We start from the raw sequence: 24,104 nt of genomic DNA, 5'->3' as shown, positions 1-24,104 counted from the left end.
CCTATTAAATTAATCTTCAAGTCTTGCCACTGCCTAACATCCTTCTTAAAGTCTTTGGACAAGTGGAAGAAACTGATCTTTATAGAACTGGGTATCCAAAATTGTGTGAGATTCTCCAAGTCCTTTTTACAAGAGTCTATTGCCAACCGCTCTGTTTTTGCAATGTTCGTTTTATATACTGAGATTCCTGAAAAGGTTGTAATTATTTTTTATAACATGTGGAACGGAGGTGATTGCATTGCTTAAGTAAAGTAATAAATCATAAGCAAATAAGCTTAATTTAAAATGTTTCTTACCAATCTCAATACCTCCTAACTCCCTTGTCTCTCTACTTTTTTGAGCCAAGGGTTCAATTGCTAATGCAAACAATGATGGTGAAAGAGGACATCCTTGGGCAATACCTCTGGTTAATGAGAAAGGTTTTGATAGAATTCCATTTATAGATACTCTTTAGGAGATTTGTAGAAAGTTCTAATCATATTCCTAAAATGTAATACTATAAATATTAATAATACTATAATACAATATCATTATACAATACTAGTAGGACCATTCTAGTCTATCAAAGGCCTTTTCTGCATCAACTGCCATTCATTTTAAATCTATTTTGTGCTTCTTTGCATATTGTGTGAAGGAGATACAGTGGTGTGAAAAAGTGTTTGCCCCCTTCCTCATTTCCTGTTCGTTTGCATGTTTGTCACACTTAAGTGTTTTGGAACATCAAACCAATTTAAACATAGTCAAGGACAACACAAGTAAACACAAAATGCAATTTGTAAATGAAGGTGTTTATTATTAAAGGTGAAAAAAAATCCAAACCATCATGGCCCTGTGTGAAAAAGTGATTACCCCCCTTGTTAAAACATACTATAACTGTGGTTGTCCACACCTGAGTTCAATTTCTCTAGCCACACCCAGGCCTGATTATTGCCTACCTGTCACAATCAAGGCATCACTTAAATAGGAGCTGCTTGACACAGTAAGGTCCACCAGAAGATCCTTAAAGCTACACATCATGCCGAGACTCAAAGAAATTCAGGAACAATTGAGAAAGAAAGTAATTGAGATCTATCAGTCTGGAAAGGGTTATAAAGCCATTTCCAAAGCTTTGGGAATCCAGCGAACCACAGTGAGAGCCATTATCCACAAATGGCGAAGACATGGAACAGTGGTGAACCTTCCCAGAAGTGGCCGGCCGCCCAAAATTACCCCAAGAGCGCAGCGACGACTCATCCAAGAGGTCACAAAGACCCCACAACAACGTCCAAAGAACTGCAGGCCTCACTTGCCTCAGTTAAGGTCAGCGTTCATGCCTCCACCATCAGGAAAAGACTGGGCAAAAATGGCCTGCATGGCAGAGTTCCAAGGAGAAACCCACTGCTGAGCAAAAAGAACATCAAAGCTCGTCTCAATTTCTCCACAAACACATCTAGATGATCCCCAAGACTTTGGGACAACGTTCTGTGGACGATGAGACAAAAGTGGAACTCTTTGGAAGGTGTGTGTCCAAGGATATCTGGCGTAGAAGGAACACTGCATTTCATAAAAGAACATTATACCAACAGTAAAATATGGTAGTGGTAGTGTGATGGTCTGGGGCTGTTTTGCTGCTTCAGGACTGGAAGACTTGCCGTGATAAAAGGAACTATGAATTCTGCTGTCTACCAAGAGATCCTGAAGGAGAATGTCCGACCATCTGTTGTGTACTCAAGCTGAAACGAACTTGGGTTCTGCAGCAGGACAATGATCCTAAACACACAGCAAGTCCACCACCGAATGGCTGAAGAAAAACAAAATGAAGACTTTGGAGTGGCCGAGCCAAAGTCCTGACATGAATCCTATTGAGATGTTGTGGTATGACCTTAAAAAAGGCCGTTCATGCTCGAAAACCCTCTAATGTAACTGAATTAGGACAATTCTGCAAAGATGAGTGGGCCAAATTCCTCCAGGACGCTGTAAAAGCCTCATTGCACGTTATTGCAAACGCTTGGTTGCAGTTGTTGCTGCTAAGGGTGGCCCAACCAGTTATTAGGTTTAGGGGGCAATCACTTTTCCACACAGGGCCATGATGGTTTGGATTTTTTTTCACCTTTAATAATAAAACCTTCATTTACAAATTGCATGTTTGTGTTTACTTGTGTTGTCCTTGACTATTGTTTAAATTGGTTTGATGTTCCGAAACACTTAAGTGTGACAAACATAAAAAGGAACAGGAAATGAGGAAGGGGGCAAAGACTTTTTCACACCACTGTACATGTTTTGGTAATAGTTATTAAATCCCTATGTCGTATAAAACCAGCTTGGTCGTAATGAATTAAGCTTGGTAAAATTTGTACCAGTCTATTATTCAACGATTTTAGTAATGATCTTCTTATCAAAGTCTATTAAGCTTAAAGGTCTATAATTAGAAGTTGTTTGGCAAGTCTTTCCTGTCTACCTATTGTTTTTTCGCACTGAGTTAACCACTTCTGTGAAGGAATCGATTTTAGCCCAGAATGTGGTGTAGAATTCTATGAAAGCCGTCCATTCTTGGAGCTTTTTTGAGGGGAAAGTAGTTTGTAGATTGTAGTTCTATGTTGGTTATGTCCTTGCTAAGATCTTCAATTGTCTTGGGACAAAGAGGTTTCAGGTTGATTGATTTTAAGAAAGGGAGAGGGTCCTGGTCTTTTATTTCTGAAGTATATAATTTTTCATCAATGATCTAAATTCATCATTTATGGCCTGGTTATTTGTGTGGGCTTTGCATGATGTTTCATCCCTTAAAACTATAGGTTTCCTTTTCAAAACGTTCTTTATTAAGGAGGTCAGATGCTTGCCTGATTTATTGGCAGCTATATAACTTATTTTATTAGAATTACGTTTAAAGCCCTCTGCTTTCTTGAAAAACAGGCTGTCCAGTTTTAATTTAGCTTCCTGTAGTTTTTTTTTTTTTTTTTACAACTTCTGCTATTTGTTTGAGTCTTATGTGCTCTCTGGAGCTATTTTATCTCTTCTCTCACTTTATCTAATTCCTTATCAAATTCTGCTTTCTTTTATGACGCATATCCGATCATAACTCTTCTTAGGTATGTCTCTTAGGTAATTATGAATAATGAAGGTCATTTTATGAAATGACCTTAACAATCTGAGCATCTTACAGTATCTCCCAACTGACTCATAAGGTATCTTTCCAATGATCTGCGATAGCCTCTGAGAGCTGCCCCAGGACAGAAGTTGCCATGAATACTAGAGCATGTCGCGTTTCATTGACACCCAGAGAGAGAAAAAAATGTGGGGGAGCCAACATTTATGAAACCTGTCTGAATTATTGATTCTCATTTTAACTTGCAGAGGACTAAATCTGAATCTTGTAGCGCATTTTTGCCTCAACTTAATAAGGCCTTGTGGCCAAAACCCTCATGTGATTCTTTACAAAGGCTTCACTATTAAACCAGCCCTGATCACACTGTTTACTGAAGACAGGATGGAGCCAGTCTCATCATTAAAAACTCATAAACCACGGACGACCCCGTACAAATATCCACTGGCAATATGTACCATACATACCAACTGAAGTAAAGTTGCATTGCTATTGATCAGATAATAAAAATGCATTTAGGCAGTTGAGCGATGGAGTGAAGAGTTATAATGCCCCTCAAGCAATGCCGGGAAGACTTCTAATAGCCCAACTTGAGCTTGATCTTATTTACTAATAACTTATTATTTATTTGTGCTCAGTTAGTACAACAAAGCCAGTGATATGCCAACAAATAATTCATAAAGCACTATAAATATGGAGTTAATTTTGCGTGTGAAGACCCTATCACATGTATTTAAAGTGAATAGGTTAAATTGTGCCTCCCCACCCCTTACCTGACCTCTATTTTGTCATTAAATGACTTACAGTAGTCACATAAGTCAAACAAGGCACACTGTTTTACATAATGACATAATAACATTGTATTATTTTTTGGGATTATTCGTTTACTGTCTACGTTAGTTTCCATCTTTTCTGGTTACACTTGTTCATGATGTGACAATCTTAGACCCAGGCTCACTGTTCGCCACTTATAATATAATATATGCAATATAATCATTCATATGGAACATACGTACGTTCAAACATTTTTTTAGTCCTGCAACAGAAAACTCAGATTGGACGGATAGCTAGCTCCAGCTGGCTGTCTGGATTTACACTGCAAAGATCTGAGGAGCAGTTACCCATCATAGTCCTCGTAAATCAACCAGAGTTTAAAATCACAACACAAAGAAAGCAGAAGGTACCGGACATCTGACATTTTGCCCCCAACGTCTCCTTCCAGGCAGCGTGGCAATGGTTATGTTTATAGGTTTAAGGTTAGGGTTAGCTGAAATGTGACGTTGGAGGCAAAAAACACCATTGAGTAATCCTGTAACGTTATGGATATAGATAGGTCAGGAGCAACTCATGTGTTCATATGGAAGCTCAATAACGTAAAGAACAAGTGTGTTGGATTTAGGGGGATCAATTGGCAGAAAGGAAATATAATATCCATATGTTTTCATTAGTGTATAATCACCTGAAAGTAAGCATTTTTTGGGAATTCAAAATCAGCCCTTCATATATAGAGAGATAGCCTTTATTATTAGACTCACGGTCCATAAAATACAACAACAACAACAACAAAAAGATACAGAAACACAAGACAGACACCAATTAAATAAGACAGCTATAACAGTAATCCCATTAGGTTGACTGGTATCGCAAAGCACTGAACCTCGGGTCAATCACATGTGAAATGACAGAGTTACAAGAAGAATTCAAGCGACCAGTACATTTATACATCAAATTCCTCAGTAAAGCGAGTATGAGAGGGTACTTTTCACTTAGCATGTTGCAACCCCATGTTTCTACAGTAGCACAGAACAGACAAACCAAACACGGCTCTAGAGCGGGACTTTGTGTTTACGTTACCTGAAGGCCACAATAGGTTCTACTTTACTCTTGGAAAGGAGGGGTATTCAGTTGGTTGCAATCTGAAAACTCACCACTAGATGCCACTAAATCCTACACACTGCTCCTTTAATGTGTGGGATTCAAAATGAGTACTGTTCGGTTGTTCAAAACACAGAGCAAAGTAACATTGAGGGTTAAATCAAAATTAAAATTTAGAGCTAATGTTAATGTCTAATTCTGTGTCATCTCCGGTCATTGTGATCATACATATTAAAGTGGTCAGTTTCCCATTGACATTAAAGTCTGGATTAACAAAACCCTGTATTATGCAATGTGTCTCTTACTTACTATAGGTCTATCACACATGGTTTAGAGAGTTTAAAATAAAAAAGACAATTGTATAAATGCATTACATAACATCATATACCTGTCAAACATTAATTTATGAAAGCAAAGAGGGAACTGGTTGCTTAATGGGAGAGATCAGATGTTGATCATCTTTTATGTAGAGCATACCATCCAGATACATCAGTTTAAACTTCCATCTATGGATTTAACCAGTGCAGTACAGAGAGACACTGGCCTTCACAAGTACAGGCCTCTCAGTGATTTCAGCTGTGCCTGGATCAGACCAGTCCAGGGACCTCGCTGGATGTTTTGGCAGAGCTCCTCACTCTTTTTCTATTGCACAGGTTCAAGTTATTTTACCATTTCTAACACACTGAACAAAGCGCTAATGAAACACGCTTTGCCATACACTTTAGCTCTTTGAACTTTGCAAAAGAAAAGGTCTGCCAGTGCCTACAGTACATGTGCTTATGTGATAATAATGTATCCTTTACATGATATGATGTCCTTTCTTCAAATGCTTCATATCCCTAAAATCAATACAACCTAAGCTAAAATGTTATGAAAGTCAATAAACCATGGTAACTAAAACAACTATTAAAATTATGACATAAATAAAAAAACATGTGTTTTCGTCATTCAATTAGACTGAATAAACACACAAAACATATTGATCCAAAGTTCAAAATTTCTAAATGTAGAAATATGAACAAAAGTCCTTAACACTCTATGAGTTATATCTGTGTTAGTGCTGTCAAATGATTAAAATATTTATTTGTGATTAATTGCATTAATGTCATAGTTAACTCGTAATTAATTGCAATTAATCACACATTTTAATGCTCTTATCAACATGGAGAAGTGGATCGACTTGCTTTGTGCAAATTAATTTTTTTTAATTAAAAAACAACGTTGGCATATAGCTTACTGTAGTGTTCAGTTTCACGCCTAACATTCTCAATCGGAGCCTTCATTCACTCTTGGAGCAAACAATTTCTCACACAATGGCTATCCATCAATAAAAGGGTGTAAAAAATAATTAAAATTACAAAAAAAATAAAAAAAATAATTGCAATAAAAAAAGTGACGCTGTTAGGTATGCGTTAACGCCGTTAATAACGCGTTTAAATGACAGCACTAATCTGTATATTTTTTTGTTTTTGAGATATACTAATGTTTATGAGTAGAGTGGAAAGGATTGTTGATAGTTTAATCTGCCATAGAAATGGTCCGCCTGCTGTTTAGCACAAGACGCCATGTAACGTGATGATGCCATGGCGAGCGTAATGGCGCAAAGACTGAATCCTTAGTTTTCTTCTGCAAAAATAATTAATGCTGTAGCTTTAATGGTTTTTATTTTAGACCAATTTAAACAGTAATCATGGTAAACATTGAACTCCTGCGGACCTCTGTGTCCAAGGTCAGGGTAAACCAAAAACGAAAAATGAAGAAAAAAAACGATTGGTTTTGTTTTTGTTGAAAACTCTGAGCTCCGTTTTTCAGATTTTCCAATGTCCATACAAAAAATTAACTTAAAACTGCTCTTTTTTCATCTGTTGTTTTTTTCTTATTCATGTTTCCGTTTTAACCCAACAACGACAATACGGGTTCCTTTTTCTAATGTGCACAATCATTGAAAATCCAATGGAACAAAGGTCTTGTTTTTGTTTTGTATAATGTCCTAATGAGTTGAAGACACTGGGAGAAGGGAGCTCATTGTTTCAACAAATAAACCTGTTTTTTTTTTCTTTTTTTGTTTTAAAACAAAAAATGGATCATATTTAGCACCCTGACTTTTCTCCCAGCTCACACAGATTTGACACACAGTTTTAAACGTTCAAAGCCAATTCTGAACCATCACCAATGAGCTCTCTCACAGGCCTACGTATTGCAGAATATTCCTATCTGTTTGTAGTAATTCTTTGTTAAAGGTGTCACCTTTGGAAATCTAAAGATTTGACCAGAATTTTAAAATAAGTTCTGAAGGTTTCATACCTAACATGGTTTTATTACCTTGATATGTTTGGACTTCTGCTCATTTAGAAGAATTGCTTATAAACATGATTTTAAGCTTGTTTCAGAAAATGATGCATTACTTCTGTTTGGGGTTTGGATTTATGCTTGAGTTTAGAAACAATTTGAAGAGGTCTTAAAGAGAGTCAAGCCTCTGTACAACACTGATAACATACTGTACCGTTATTTGTCTAGGAAGGACTTTTGGTAACCAAAAGAATATGTATCTTAAATATCTCATTATTTGGTGTAGAAAAAATACCTCATCGTCATTTTGGTGTTTTGTCACCACCATCAAATGTACAAGCTCAGTTTATGAGGATTAAATTGTTCCTATGTGCAAATTATTTCTTCATTTGCCCAACTCAATAGTAGTGTTAGAGAACAGCACAATGGCAACAATTTGAACCCTGATTCTCCAGTTGAAGAACTGCTTTCCATTTCCACTCTTGCACTGCTGCTCAGGGTTACAACAGGAGAGTGGACATTTTATGTAGGCTACCGTACAAGAGGTCACCCTAGGTAACACATTTTAGACTGAAGTGATGTATGATAGTGTAAGACGTAATAAGAAGAAAAGTATTGTATTTGGGTGAAATAAATGATTGCGCTACAGTGACCTCTAGGGGGGGGGGGTTATATTATAAAACATTACAAGGATTAAAGAGTCAGTTCACCTAAATGACAATGAACAAACAAATTTGTGACAGAAATTATTGTGCAGTTTGATATGAGTTTTAAGGTTATAAATTCACACTGTACATTATTGACAGTTATGGCGGAGCTTGGCCTAATTTTAATCATCAAACTGATGTAGGATAAATTTGATAATTTTAATACATGATACACATAATGTGCAGAGGTTACATTTGGGATAAGGCTCTGACGTCAGCATTCCCCACAAGTACACATTAAGTCCAGCAGAGTAGATATTGTGGAGTAATAACATGAAGGTTTTGCTTTCATTTATGACTTTGAGACATTTGGAGACCTGGGCATGTAGCTTATCTATTGGTAATTGGATTTTCTAAAAAGCATCCCAGTTGGGATGCAAAAATGAGATGAAGAACAGCAATAAACCTGTATTGATTGTTAGTTTGGTTAGAGTACAGATATTTTGGTTGTATTAATGTCCCTTTTTCTGTGTTTTTTCAGATTAACCAAAGCAAGTAAATTTGCTGAAACTTTAGACTTAGACTTAGACTTCTCTTTGTTGATGCTTTTGGGATGACTCCCACGAGGAAATTCAAAGTTCCAGCAACAGTTTTAGCAAGAAAAAAGAAATAAAAAATAGATAAAAAAGACAGTATAAAGACAACAAAATAACAATAAATATAAAATAAAATAAAAGAAATAACTTTGCTGTTGTTGCAAAAATTTCTGTAACTTTTGCACAGGATTTATTTATTTATGTAGCCAATATAATTAAACGTATGTTCCTTACCTTTGGCTTTTGTGTCTTAAGCCACAGCAATTATGCCCAATTTAGAATATATAAGACGCTAAAAAGTTAGAATTGAATGAAATATCCTACCTCTAGAGCAAGCGACAACCCCTAAACTACCTCCTCTTTGCAGCAAAATAGGATCCTTCACACACTGCAGCCTTACATTAACCACACCCCTTCTCATGTTGCAGCAAAACACTTGACATCGTTTTTTTCTGTTATTTTCCCAGAATACACCTGGAAAAGTACAGCGACGAACGAATACTGATGAGAAATTCGAACACGGTTATAAGAGCTGACTCTTTTGAACCTGTTCACTGAGATGCACATTTTTATGTTTTACTTTATTCATCCCATAGGTTCATGTGTGCAACACAAATAAAATAAAATAACTATCCACATCAACTAATGTTTAAATAGTAGGGTTGAAACGTTTTGTCCACAACTCAAAGATATTCAGTTTACTATCACTAAGTAAAGAAAGTAGAACATATTTAACATTTAAGATGCTGGAATCAGAGACGTTTTACTTTTTTCTATAAAAAGGACTGTAATTTATCAATGGATTATCAAAATAGTTGGTGATTAATTTAACTGTTGGCAAGTTTTGGATTAATCTTTGAAAATTAAGCAGAAAAGTAAAATGTATAAGTATTGTTATAACAATTTAACTTTTATTCAAATCTATCTATCTGTATATTTGAGTCAGGATAAATGGTAGGCTACATAATTTAACTTTAAAAAATAAAAGCATTATGTTGGCCTGGTTTGCAAAACTGATGGCTTTCAGTTGGATCGCTGTTGAACGGATCGTTTTTGAACCGCACAGATGACAACAACAAAACAGACAGAGCTACTAAGAGGGTGTTAGCGAAGTTAGCTAGCTACCTGAAATAAACAACTAGAATTTTTGGTGTTAGACCACGAGTTTGAGAAATTAGACATTTATTTTACACAAATATGGTTAATCTGTGCAACAACCATGGTTGTCAGTTATTCTAGTCTAGTTTAGTCTAGCTAACGTTAGCTAAGTGACTTGCGAAGCTAGCTCTATGTATGCCAAGCAAAGACAGGTTAGCTAGCTAGCCTGGATGTTAGCTTGTTAGCGAGCCCAAGAACAGGGAGATGCGAGCAAAGTGAGGTAAGGCCAACAAATCATTTATTAAATCAGTTCAATGTGGAATCCCCTTTCTTATACCAATATAAATGTTAGCATGTGATGTTTGCTGTTTTTACTAATCTTATTAAATTTGCCAAATCCATCGACGTTAGAAATAACGTTAGCTATCCTGCGGTAGCTTGACAGCTGTGTTAGTTAATAGCCAGTTACCGCAGTCAGCAGGTTGTTATTGACCAGTTAGCTTGCTAGCAGCTCTTCTCTGGCACTGTAGCCCTGGCTAACTGGAAGCATTGGGGTTATAAAAGCAACGTCTAAGTATTAATGTTCTCAGCCCTAAAAACCGTAACGTTAATCATAAACATTTGTCATTGGGTAGCTAATCCTGAATGATACGAGGCCTGCAGACGTGCAAACAGTCTTTAACGGCGGCAGTCAGCTAACCAACATTGTCATTGTCTGGGATAGCAATTTAGCTGGTAAGCATCAATGGTGAGTTAGTGGTTAGTTAGCAGTAACTCTGCTTTGCTATATTTAACTTGGCATTTTATCAGTGCAGCCTTCTGGCTCTCCAGATAAACATCCACAAAAGTACTCTTTCAGGTAACGTTAGTTGAAAGTTGGTATTTGTCTTACATCAGACCAACATATCAAGTGACTTCTCACATATTAAAAACTCGGTAGTGTCCAGTAGCCAAGGAAATGGTGCCTCAGCAAACGTTACTAAGGTATTATTTGGTAGATACGAAATTGGAAGGGCCTCACGATTGGGTGGAAGGTGTTGAAATGTTGTCCTTTTGTTAAAGATTATGTAAATCATCTAAAGAACCAGACTATATCCTTACAATAAGTATGCTATATATATATATATATAATATATATATATATATATATATATATATATATATATATATATATATATATATATATACACAACATAGGGATAACCAAGAAGCTTTATGGTGTTTGAGGCTTTGAGGTTTAAGTAAATGGCAGTGTCTCCTCCACCAGAAGTATTTTAATGATTATAAGAAAAAGAGATTATCAACTATTTCATGTTCATGTTTGTGTTTTTTCCCCCGCAGGGTGGCCTAGAATGACTAAATGAGCAAGATAGGCAAATGCAAAGAACTCTGGGAGATTCAACATGAAGTTGTATGTGTTCCAGGTCAACAATGGTAGCACATTGACATTTGACACTGATCTTGCTGTCCAAACGTAAGAAACTGGCATTTTACCCATATTAGTTCAAAATAGTGGTCAGTATTGTTGGCTGTTGTGATCTAAATACATTCTTCCTTTGTCTCAGTGTACTGGAGCTTAAACATGCCATCCAAGCCAAATATAAGATTGCAATTCAACATCAAGTCCTTGTTGTCAATGGAGGGGAATGTATGGCTGCAGAGAGGCGTGTTTGCAGCTACAGTGCTGGCACTGTAAGTTTTAACAATTTGATAGTGTGTGTTTTATTTGTCTTAAAGGTATACAGTACATTTTGCATATGTCATGTGCGTATTACTAATATTTCTCTGTCAATCTATAGGAAACCAACCCCATATTCCTGTTCAACAAAGAGATGATCTTGTGTGACCGGGATCCAACGATCCCCAAAACCACCTTCTCGATTGAGAGTGAGATTCAGGTTAAGGTGGAGGAATCTCTACTGATGCCAGCTGTCTTTCACACTGTTGCCTCAAGAACACAACTTGCTCTGGTAGTTATCTTTTCTCTTTTTCTTTTTAAAGCTGCCTTTCATTGTTTAGGAATGCTTTCCTGTCATGTGCACAACCATCTGTGAGATGAACACAGAAAAACATTGTATCTAATCCATGAACTATGGAATGATCCTAACTTCTCTTGACTTTTTTTATTTTATTTTATTACTTCTCCAGGAAATGTTTGAAGTTGCCAAGAAACTTTGCAGTTTTTGTGAACGATTGGTTCATGATGAACACCTTCAACACCAAGGCTGGGCTGCCATTATGGCTAATCTGGACGACTGCACTCTGTCTTATCAGAAGTTGCTCGGGAAATTTGACACTTCATACACAACTTATCAGCGTGACTTGGAAGAAATTAAGGTGAAACTAACAAAGTAAGTGTTTACACCAAACAAAACTGCTATTTAATACAAAGTACTGAATGGTTATTAGTAATTACTATCTGCTTATTGCCTTTGCCAACACAGGAACTATTTAGAATTATTTAATTATAATCTTAGCTCAATTAAAAAATTGAAATAAAAGCAAATAAACACAAATTGTAATATATTTCTGCTAAAGGGAAATGTGCCTGATGAACTTGATATCCTAATGCATATTTTGTTGTGATTGCAGGTTAGGCACATCAGTTTCTGTAATGGCAAGGATACCTTTGCTGGAATGTTTGACAAGACACAGTTACAGAGAGAGCATGGAGAAGTCCAGTTCAACCCCAGGAAAGGATTCAGATGAGACAGAAGAAGAAAAATCCACTCACTCTGTGCGGCATGCTACAGATGCACAGAGGCCCTCCAAGTCATCAGCATCCTTCACTGCCCCGGTGACGGCCGCATGTGAGCCAACTGAAGACCAGGAAAAAAATGAAACAACGGACAGTAGTGGGCTGAGAGCTGCGTTATTAGACGATGATGACGACGACGACGATGATGATGATGATGATGCTCCAGGGTTTGCCAACCCAACCTGCTTCAATGTCACACTATTAGACTGGATCAACGTGCAAGACCGACCTAATGATGTGGAATCGGTAGTGAGAAAATGCTTTGACTCCATCAATAGGGTGAGTCACAGATGTATGAATAGCCATGTCAAAATAGTGTTCTAAATATGTAGTCATAAATGGTGTTTGAAAATATCACCATTTTTCAGTCCCGTCTGAAGACCCATCTTTTCTGTTCTGCCTATCCTTAGTTTTTTTTTTTTTTTACACTGTTTCTACTCTGTAAAGCGACTTTGAGCTTGGAAAAAGCGCTATACAAATTCAATTTATTATTATTATTATTATCATGAGTCTACTGAAATGTGTTTTCTTTCAGCTTGACCCTCGGATTATTCAGCCCTTCCTCACAGATTGTCGTGACACAATTGCCAAGCTAGATAATCAAAACATGAAAGCCATCAAGGGGCTTGAGGACAGGTTGTATGCTCTTGACCAAATGATTGCAAGCTGTAAGAAGTTGGTGAATGAACAGAAAGAACTAGCTCAGGTATGGAAAGTAAGAGATACACACTGTGAAACAACTTTTGCCCGCTCTTTTTTTTTATTTTAATGCCTGCATGTTATTTGCAGGGATTTTTGGCCAATCAAAAGCGGGCCGAAAACCTGAAGGATACATCTGTTCTGCCTGACTTGTGTCTAAGTCACACCAACCAGCTGATGATCATGCTGAACAACCACAGGAAGCTGCTAGACATAAAAAAGAAGTGCACAACTGCCAAACAAGAGCTTGCAAACAACCTTCAAGTCAGACTCAAGTAAAACTGAAAGCCACTTCTTTTCCAATGTTTTTGTTGTACCTTCTTAGTAAGTTATTGCTTTCTACATAGTGGTATGGGCTTGTTCTATTGGCTTACTGATTTAAAAAATGCCAAAGTCAAGAGAATATATGTTTGCAACTCTTAACGGTGCTAATGATTTTGTATTAGATGGTGCTGCTACGTGATGCTTCATGCAGACCAGGATGGGGAGAAGCTTCAGGCTCTACTCAGACTTCTGACAGAGCTAATAGAAAGAGTGAGGGTGGTGGAGGCCCTCAGTACTGTCCCTCAGATGTACTGCTTGGCGGTGGTGGAAGTCGTCAGAAGAAAAATGTTCATGCGCCACTACAGAGAGGTCAGTGTTAAATGCCATTATTTGAGAGTAGTTATGCTTTCAGACATAGTGATTCAAAGAAGTGATTTCTTTGCCTAACTAAATCTGTAGATTTCAGGCATGTTTAGCACTGAGCACCTTATTGACATATTTAGCTCTAATGGCAGTTGTTTCTGTCTTTGCCACTTTAATGAAGAGAGAACAGGCCTATTATGTTGTTTGCTGGTACTTGACAATTAAGTTCACTTTGTTCATTTTTTACGTTTTGGAGGGAATGCATGCTTTTCACTGGTTTTACTTTGTAATATCTAACATTCCTGTTCCTGTCAAGTGCTGAACTTAAAATATGAAAATAGGCATGTGAGCTTGCAAAATAAACTGGCATTGTGGTGCTGTATCTTTAGTTAAAATAGTTCATGTTTGTCCTCTCTTTTATCGAGTTGACAGTTTTTCACTGTAGTTGATGCATCAGGAAGCCACTCCCTTTGCTTGTCTTTGAGTTTTTCTCCTGAGAGCCATAACAAGACATTGACTGTACAGTTTTGAACAGTAATGAAACTAAATGATCTACTTTTTTGGCATTTAAACTCAGAATAGTACATGGCTTTATAGCAGCTCAGTAACATTAAAATTACTGCAAAGGAATACCAACATGTTCTGAAGGTTGACATTGTCAGAAACACAATTATTACTTTTGTAGTAAAATCTTTACTATCAATTTTTTCAGTGGGCTTATGCACTTGTGAAGGATGGGAAACGACTGTACGAGGCGGAGAAGTTCAAAAGGGAATCCTTTGGGAAACTCTTCAGTAAGTGTCTTTTGTAAACGCTCAGATGACTACATCTGAGTAGTCACTGTAAAGCACATAGATTCCAACCAAGGTCAAAGTTGTGATCTGTTTCTTTATTTCCTTTCAGGGAAGTCTTTCCTAAGAAATCGTTTGTTTAGAGGACTCGATTCATGGCCTCCAACATCCTTTTGTGTAAGTTACAATTTAAGAGCATTTTGACCATGTTGGTATGTTCATAACGTTTTTACACTGTACTTATTTTCCACTCTGCTTATTATTGTTTATAGACCCGAAAGCCCAGAAGGTTTGACGACGAACTTCCAGACATCTCACTTTATGACCTGCAGTACTTGAAATCGTGTTGTCCTGTAGAGGTGCAGCCTTTCCTTATGTAAGTCACTGTCCTCCGTTATTGAAATGGCTTTAGATCACACCTTAGTTTATGTTACACTTCCAGAACTATGCTAAGATATGGCAATGGAAAACATACATTTGGAAGTGTCCATTTCAAAATTAGATTCATTTGGTTGGAGTCCATTAATGAAAATGGATGTGTTTTGTAGAATAATCAAAAAGCTTTGACAATTATTAGGACAGACAACAACTTGTAAGACTTTTAATTGTGTTATCAAAAATCTCAAGTAATCCAATACCACTGCGGTAAGTTGGGTGAAGAAGGGCTGAGGTGTACAGAATTACATTAGATACAAGATATATACAGGCTGTTTTTTGCATTGATGTTAAAGCTCGAAATTAGTTCTTTTTTATTGTTTTGAAGCCTAATCGTGTGATTTTTTTTTCTTGAAGGGTTCCCACAATGTGTGACTTCGAACCCTTAAATCGCCACGTAGAGACACTTCACAAGCTGTTCCAAGCTGCAGAGAGTGTGGATGAGATGTCTCAAACTATTACTGACTTGCTAAGTGAACAAAGGGTAATGAAATAATGATACTTACATAGCTGTGTCACTTTAAAATAAATAAATAAATGGTTGTTATACATAGTGTGATTTTTGCTTTTCTCATTTATTTATGAAGTAAGTTTCTCATTTCTCTCCCTCTTCCTTCATCTGTTCTGTCTTTGCAGATATCCTTTAGTCAAAGATCAACTGTGTTTACCCCACAGTCTGGAAGCATACCGGAGACCACAACACCGAGGTCCTCCAAAACCCCTTCCTCTCTTAACCTTCAGGGACCCAGCTGCCAGCCCCTACATGTTCCCATCCCAGCTCCTCTAGAGGACTTGTCCCCAGACAGCATAGATGCGCAAACATTTGACTTTGAAACCATTGGCCACCCAAACATGGATACCATTCTGCACCAGGGCTCCCTTGACTTGGATTCTCTAGCAGAGAGCCCTGAATCTGACTTCATGTCTGCTGTCAACGAGTTTGTGATTGAAGAGAACATGACCTCTCCGAATCCCATCAGTGACCCTATTAGCCCTGAAATGATGGTGGAGTCGCTGTACTCTTCAGTCATCAACGCTATTGACAACAAGCGCATGCAGGATACCACAATAATAGAGAGGGAGAACTCAAGGATCGCTTTTCTCAAACAAGTGGTTGACAAGTACCGATCTGCTGCACAGGAGTCTCATTCAAACTTCAGAAGTGTAAAGGAGGACCTCTATCACTTGAGAGGCCTGGTATTAAAAGAACAACAAGACTTTGGATTTGTTTTGAAGAATATGACCACAGAGGTGCAAAACATTGTGGACAAAATCTGCCAGACCCACGAACTGGAACTGAAGGAGCAGCATCAAAGTGAGCTTCTCTCCCTTCGTCAAGAGCTTGAGAAACAGGTTCAAACACTAACAGAGGAAAACCAAGTAAACCAGAACATTGTCAGAGATGTCCAGCACGCAATGCTGGAGCTGGAGGGGCTTATGGAGCGCAAAGAGAAAGAACTTACACAGTTTGAAAATGACAAAGAGCGATGGGTCGAAGTAGAGAGCAACCAGAAGGATAGGATCAAAAACCTGGAGCAAATGATGAGTGATCAAATCGAAGAGATCAAGATACTTTCAGCTTCAAGAGACTCTCTGACCTGCCAGCTTGAGAATCTGCACTTTGAGATCGAACGGAGCCAGCAGAAGATCCGGCAGGAGCTGGAAGTTGTTGAGCAGTCCCACTTAAAGGAGATGGAGGACAAAATAAAGCAGGAACACAAAGCAGAATTGGAGACCCTTACCAAGGTAAACCAGGAGGCTTTGGAACATCTGGCTCATGAAAATACTGCAAAGTTAATTGAGGCAGCTGATCACCATGCCATTGCACTTCAAGAGAAGGACAACCAAATGAAGGACTTGGATGCTCGTATTACTGAGCTAGCAGAACTCCGCTGCAAAGTAGAGGTGGAGCTAGCCCTCAAAGAGTCCGAGACAGAAGAGTTGAGGCTCTTATTGGAGGATGCCAAGATGCAGCAGGCAGAGACTGTGGAGTCCCAGGTAGAGGCAGCGACCAAAGCCCTTAATGAAGAGCTGGCAGATATCAAAAAACAGCTTGATGTAAAAAATGAGGAGTATGAAGTGGGCCTAGCAGAGCTGAGGACTATCATGAGAATTGAGAGGGACCACTGCATCTCAGAGCTGGTGGACAGACACGAGGAAGAGACTATTTTGTTGCGCAATGAGCTCTCCAGCCTGCAGCGGCAAGCCCAGGATGCTGAGAATAACCATGCTGAGCAGCAACAGAAACTTAAGCAGGAAATGGACCAGCTAGCAGCTGCTCCAAGTGATGAAAAAGAAAAGCAGTTGAGGAGCTTCCAGGAACTGGAGCAGGAGCTGAGGACTGTTATTAGCAATTTGCAGGCCGAAAATGACCTGCTCTCCAAAAAACTAGAGCAGGACAGACATGCAATCGAGAAAGATTTAGAAAAAGCAGAGGCCTCTAAGGTTGGATCACCAGATGCCTTTAAAGAGTTGGAGCAGCAGAAGGAGGACATGGAGAAGAGACTGTTAGACAAAGTTAGACAGCTTGAGAATGAGCTTCATGAGAGACAATCCTCCAGAAGGTACATGTTTCCTCACAATGACAGACATGTAGTAGACTGCAGTATTCTGCTTACATCTAAAATGACACTCAAATAAAATCTGGGATTAGATGAGTAAGCAATCTACTGTACTGTTAATTGAGAGTGAACTGTTATTTGTCTTTTTGTGTGTGCTTGTATGTCCACGTAATTCCTTTGTCCCAATCAAACTTTGTGTGCCTTTCAGTGATGAAGGGTTGTCCCTGCGTGCTGAGGGGCGTGCAGATGCCGGAGCACCTCTGTCTTTAGACTCTGCACTACAAGAGCGGCTGCAGCAGGAGAGGGCCTCCCTGCAGTCCCAGATGGACCTCTTGGAGAAGAAGAAGAATGAGGAGATGCAGAACCTCAAGACATCACTAATCGCAGAGCAGCAGGTTTGTATTCAGGTGTAAATAGCTGGGAACGGTTGTCTCCTGCTGTTGAAGTGCAGTGGTAAATAAACCTTTGCCATTATTGATGATATATTGTTGTTCCAATAATGGAAAACGGTTATTATGTAGACTGCTTGAAACTGAGTGCATGTCGTGTAGTGGGAATACTTTGACTGCATTTAAGCACTGCCTAGTCAACATAGCACAAAGTGACAATTTACGTCGTAATATAATCCAGTATAGCAATGAGTACCTACTTTGTGCATTTTCAATAGTTATTTATATGGTAACTGTCAGGCACTTGCATTCAATTTCAAGTTTAGCCTTACACTCCAACAGCTCAATCTGCCAATTATTTGACTGGCACTAATCGTGGTCTTTCTGATCTCCTTTACACCACAAGATCCCCAAGGGGCAGCAGAAAGATTGTAGTTACTCTTCACAAATTGCTTATTTGCTGCTATTCAGCTAAGTGTTACATTTGGTCACTTATTGACTACAAATATTTCTCTGAATCTCTGTTATGAAGAAATTGTCCCTCTCCCTGTTACACCACTCTGCATAGTTTAAGCTGATAAGACTTTTGTTTTGCACAAAATATTGCATAATTAATAAATAACAGTTAAGCCCACATAATTACATTTCATGTGTTTTGTTAATGGGTATAATACATGGTGAAGGGATCAGACATTACAATACAAAAACAGATTAATAAAAATTCTCTCCAAACTTCTATGGCTGCAAGCTGATCTGCATTGTAAACCTACGCAATTAAGAGGCATCCTATGAAATCATTAGTACTTGGGTATAAATTCCCTGTTGTGACCAAAGTGTCTAAGTGTTTTCTTTTTTTTTTTCTTTCTCTAGACTAATTTCAACACTGTTCTAACCCGAGAGAAGCTGAAGAAGGAGCAGATCATCAATGAGCTCACAGAGAAGTTGCGGAATGTAACGCAGCAGCAGGAGAAGGACAAAGGTGAGTAAATGTAGTAAACTTTGAGAGGAGGGCAAACTTTTTTTTTAAATATCTAATAAAAGAGGCCTGTGGTGCAAATTGGGTTTTTAAACATGCTGCTCAACAAAAAACAAAAAACATAATTCTTTTGTTAAATAAAAATGGTGTAGACATAACACAAAATGGTAATGTAATCTTGTTAATAGTATACCCAATAAATCGTCTCTACTATTTACTGCCATATTTTAAGAACAGCCATTCGTTGAGGTTTCATGTTATAGATTGACATATTGTGCCTGTCAGTATTTCTTATTTATCTTAACCTTATTGCAGCTCTGATAGAGACACTCTCCGAGGACCGAGCTAGTGTCATGCAGGAGAAAAAACACTTGGAAGAAGAGCTTAACCGCCTGCGCAGCACTACACTGGTCTCCTCTGCCTTCTTCGCTCCTAACCCCTCAGCTCAGGAGATCACAGAAGCTGGAGCAGGAGCTGCAGCTGCAGCTAGAGCTCTGCCTGTTGCTGGGCCTTTTTCCTCTGACCCCATGGCTGAAACCGACAGACTGGCCTCTGTGGCGGCCATTCGAGATGACGAACAGGTTGATTCAGCAGTGGAAGCCAGCATGGTGACAGTCCAGTAAGCATCTTCTCTCCAATAAACCTTGTTTTGTTGATAGTTTGAGATATATTGTAGTGATTGTGATCTCTTAGTGTAGTTTATTAACGCACACACGCACGTCAAGGCAATACATGCATTGCCTTAATCTGATTAATGCTTTAAGTAGTGTTTTCAGGTTAGAGAGTTTTGACAGTTTGCTGAGAGGACAGTCTGTGTAGAGGAGAAGCACACAATTGTTCCTTACTGTGTATGTGGCTGAATTTTAAAAATAACCTACTGTTCAATTATGAAAATGAAAGTTTTAGTTGGAGTTTAAGTAAGAGTTGCTCTTACTGTAAAACTGCAGTTTCTTTTGTTTGTCATGTATGCACACTACTTAAGAAATCGGTTACATACATACTGTATACATAGTCCAGGTTTCTTCAGCAGCAGTGTAGCTCTACTGAACCAGGTTTTCTTTAAAAAAAATAAAAGTAAAATTTTGCTTGACCTATCATCAGAGAAAACTAATTGAAAATATTACTATAGACATACTCTGTTCATTCAGAGGTTAAGAATATATTTTCAGCACAATAACAATATTGCTTTTACAAGAAATTAGTTTATTTTGCAGTAAAGACCAAACCGAAACTAATACATTTCATTGTGAAACTTTATCATATCTATGAGCTTTTTAATTGTAATAATTAAGATAGAAGCTTATTTAGATTACTGTATTTTGTTAATTCATTTCCTTTGCACATTTGTTAAATACAGTATTCCCATACCTAACTTACAGTAGCCCTAGTAGTGGCTGCATCTATACACGGTATCAAGCCTTTTGTATGAAGACATGAAATTAGTTGCCAGTCACGGAATCGAAACAGGTGTTTGCGTTATTGACGAGCATTGTGTAAAATAGCCACAACTGGATGGACAGAAAGGACAATTGACAGTGGAAGGAAGGAAGGCAGGCTAGCATCAGACAGTGTAAGTTTTCCATTCATTACTGTTAAGATTTAAAACTATTTAATACTTACACGGTTAGAATTGTGAATAATTTGATCAATTTTCATTTTCTACATAACACATGCATTATTATCGACATTTTATCGACGTTTTCTTTCCTGTAGTGATAACATCCTGATGTCGGAGGAGAAACAGCGGATACTCCTACTAAAGGGGGTAAATGACACTCTCACACTCTGCTTTTTCGAGAGCACAAACCCCAGGGTTTCTGGTTCTCTTATTTGTTAATCCTCGTTTAATTTTTCGACTTTAACATGAAGGAAGAAAAACAAGCGCCCAGTCAAAACCTGGTCATTTTTAAATTTCTATGGATATGTCCACATCTCCACTGGGTGGCGTAGTAAAAAGAAAAACCCCGACCCAGGAGGCAGAGGAGCTCAAGGAAGAAAAAAAATATTTTTAGGAAGTGTCGGACTGTGTAGAGGGAGGCTTTTTAGTGAAATTCTCGAAACAAAAACATATTTATTACTATAAGTTTTTTAAAACATACTTTTGTGGTTTGACAAATTCTTTAAATTGACTCGCATGGTACACAAAGTAGGGTGAAAACTGAAATTAGAGTATAATGCAGAAATGGGGGTAAAAGTGCTAATATGAATTACCAAGCCTATTGCAAGCAAATGTCCAATAAGAGAAATGTTAGAAGTTGCCTATAGCCAGTATGTTCCCCCTTAAGGTAACTTTAAACGTTATCAAAACCCTTTTTTTTGTAGATTTCAAAGCAGTCGCTGTGTCGTCAGGGCTTGGGACAAATTCCATCAAGAGTAAGTAATAAAGAATAAAGCCCTGGCCCGCTGTTGTGATTTTTTTTTTTTTTAAAACCTAAATCTGTCATTTTTCCCTGCAAAAATGTGGAGGGTACACATTTTTTGTATAAATTTCCTTTAAGTGTTCTCTTTTTCCAGAAGGTAGGTTTTCATTCCTTTTTTTTTTTTTCCCCTTTTGTTTCCAGGTAGGCGTTTGGTTTTTTTCATCCTGGATGAAGACTGACAAATACGTGCTGTTCACATTTTGGCCCCCCCCTTACTTCCTCCCTCAATCTCTCCTGCACGGGCCTCAAACCGGGGCGCACCAAACCCCAACTTTTGGAACATGGAAAATGTTTTTGATTTGTTCTTTTAAATTAAATAAATTAAATAATTGTATAGTTGTTATTTTGTTTTTTAAAAGTCAGGCATTTAATGGGATTTATAACAATTTTCAACTATATGCCCCGGATCTTTTTTATTTTTTCTTTAAGTTCATAAGTTTTTGTTAAAAACCAAAAAGCTTTATTTGTGATTCAAGTCAATTTGTTTTCATTTAGCATCAGGGACCTCAAGACGGCCGTGGGTACTTGGAAAGGTCATGGAGAAGGAATATTGCCAGGCAAAAAAGGTACTGAATTTGACAAAAAGTTGCAAAGTGTTTCTTAAATGTGTGTTTTAAATGATTTTTTAAGAACCAATATGCTAACATAAATAAAGTGTGGTCCTGGAAATCTTATTTTTAGTGACACTTTCTGGGTTTGGTTTGGATTTTTCGTTTTTGATGTGTTGACTTATACATGTTCTATGCTGTTATATTCACGTCTGTCTGAAAAAGTGTTCTTTCCTTGTCTCTTTTCCTTCACTAGGCCCAGAACAGGTTCAAAGTTCCATTAGGAACCAAGTTCTACAGAGTGAAAGCTGTTCCGTGGAACAGAAAAGTATAATAGCCAAGTAATGAGCTAAAAATGTATATTTATATTGCTTAATTTTTGAACAGAAACTTCACATCATAATTCTTAACTTGAAAATCGAAAGACCTTAAAAATGGAAAGAATTTAAGATAGTCATCATGCTATTTTCAATTTCAGTTCAATATCCCACCTGCTACCACATTTGTTTTCTTTTAAACCCAGATTTGTTATTGTGGACCAAATGCTATTAACTTTATTAGGGCATTGCCCTATACACTGTGGTGTTAGGCCATTTGACCTGTGTGTAAAATTGAACAAAATTTGGATGTTAAATATTAGTTCTCATTATCAGCATTTGTTCTTTTGTGGAAAATACTGTGTCATTATCAACATAATTAAATAAAAATATACATTTTATTATAAATGTTTATGGAGGAATGTTCATGGCATGCATATTGATATATTTTCTTTGATTTACTTATCCAAATAAATGTTGTAGTTGGAAATGTAGTTAATGCTGTTTGTTACTCACAAAGCAGTGTGGCCCTCTGTCAATACTGAAATGTACATTATGGCTGACTGATGGAAACAGTCGTCTTTGCAATCCTTGAAATGCACTTTCAAAAACAATGCTTTTGTTGATTTAATAAGGGAAGTTAATTGAGCTGTCAAAACTAAGTAAATATATCAGCACAAACTTCTCACTGTCATAGAATATTGATATGTAGAAAGGAATACTTTGTGACTGTGTTTCATTATCGGAGGACATTGTACATTATCCATCCATTCACACATGTAACAATAATTGACTGTATTGTAAAAGATAGAGTTTTGAAACAATAAAGGATTGATCCCAAACATAGTCTGCTGATTTTATGGTTTGGAAATTATATGTGATGCTAAGAAATGTACATGATGCCTTTCACTCTTATCTATCTTATCACCCTAATTATTAGGGGGTGAAAGGTTTTCTCAGTTCATGGACAAAAACAAATTTACCACACACTACTCGCCTGCTGCAATTTCTGTATTAATGAGAAACCATTTTATTAGAGCTTATTATGAAATAAAATACCAAAACATACACAGTGACTTTTAGGATGTATATGATAAATAGCTTTTTAATAATGCTTTAAAAAAAGTATTAGGGATTCAGGAGTCAATGTGGAATAGCACAGTGTAGTGAATTCATTTGATTTAGCATTTTTGCTTTTGTGGAAACATTAATGTTGGCACGCTGCTGCAGGAAACAGACTTCAAAAAGGCTTCAAATCGGGGCCCAAGAACGATGCGGCCCTCATGGAGAAGGAAGCCCACCAACATCACTTTCCCAGTTCACAGCGGGGAGCATAGCAGCTCTCTGCCGAGCACTCTCTACCATGTGGGTCTAGGGGTGTTTTAACAATGTTTAGCTCTATTTTCTCCATTTAGCATAAGCCTGTTGTCACATTTGGATGGCTCCTTCATAAATTGATGGTGTGATTCCTACAATTTCGGGACAGGCCTGAATGACAAAATATGCAACACAACATTCGATACCGAGGTGGCTGGCAAGCACCAACCATGTGCACTGGACAGGCTCTTAGTGTAAATGTTTACAACCCCCCACTGAGCTCAGTGCTGCTGGGAGTCACTCATCAGGCTGAATGGGATTTAACATTGCCATGTGTAGTCTCTAGCTAGTTCCTCCATTAAAACTGCCTTTGACTTGCTGTCAAACTTCTTGACTACTTATCTTCAGTACTGTACTGTTGGGAAGCTGTATTCATGGCCATTTACAATGAGCTGTGCATCTCTGTTTTTGTTTAGTAAAATTTTAACAGGAATTTATGATTTAATTAAACCGGATACCTAAAAACAAAAATGTTACAATTCTCTGTTCATTGTTTTATAATAAATATGTAGCACTTGTGCACAGAACTAGAGATCATATATTGCTTTTCAAGGAAATATGAAAAAATACATATACAGACTGAAAATAGGAAGCCATAAAAGGTCAGAAACACGTGTTACAT

General features: G+C 37.6%; 1 protein-coding gene across 1 annotated transcript; it reads left to right on the top strand.

The window, feature by feature from the left end:
- The first annotated feature begins 9,531 nt into the window (after nucleotides 1-9,531).
- Nucleotides 9,532-22,951, top strand: rb1cc1 (RB1-inducible coiled-coil 1). The gene is made up of 23 exons (XM_032531787.1): nucleotides 9,532-9,864; nucleotides 10,926-11,058; nucleotides 11,150-11,276; nucleotides 11,384-11,554; nucleotides 11,733-11,935; nucleotides 12,177-12,621; nucleotides 12,878-13,048; nucleotides 13,132-13,316; nucleotides 13,488-13,674; nucleotides 14,381-14,462; nucleotides 14,572-14,636; nucleotides 14,732-14,835; nucleotides 15,252-15,378; nucleotides 15,531-17,458; nucleotides 17,664-17,850; nucleotides 18,715-18,823; nucleotides 19,136-19,439; nucleotides 20,534-20,640; nucleotides 21,143-21,197; nucleotides 21,335-21,337; nucleotides 21,415-21,492; nucleotides 21,734-21,806; nucleotides 22,045-22,951. Exons 2-23 carry the CDS (start codon nucleotides 10,988-10,990, stop codon nucleotides 22,120-22,122), a joined length of 4,860 nt encoding a protein of 1,619 aa, XP_032387678.1. The 5' UTR covers nucleotides 9,532-9,864; nucleotides 10,926-10,987; the 3' UTR covers nucleotides 22,123-22,951.
- Nucleotides 22,952-24,104: the final 1,153 nt, after the last annotated feature.

This window comes from Etheostoma spectabile, chromosome 12 (genome assembly GCF_008692095.1).
Source record: "Etheostoma spectabile isolate EspeVRDwgs_2016 chromosome 12, UIUC_Espe_1.0, whole genome shotgun sequence".
NCBI lineage: Eukaryota > Metazoa > Chordata > Actinopteri > Perciformes > Percidae > Etheostoma > Etheostoma spectabile.
This window is presented reverse-complemented; position numbering and strand designations above follow the sequence as displayed.

Bases quoted from the DNA above. Each gene is read 5' to 3' on its own strand.
- rb1cc1 (XM_032531787.1), top strand. From the start codon at position 10,988: ATGAAGTTGTATGTGTTCCAGGTCAACAATGGTAGCACATTGACATTT. The intron at 14,463-14,571 runs GTAAGTGTCTTT...ATTTCCTTTCAG, and splicing joins ATCCTTTGGGAAACTCTTCA to GGAAGTCTTTCCTAAGAAAT. The intron at 19,440-20,533 runs GTAAGCATCTTC...TCTTTCCTGTAG, and splicing joins GCCAGCATGGTGACAGTCCA to TGATAACATCCTGATGTCGG.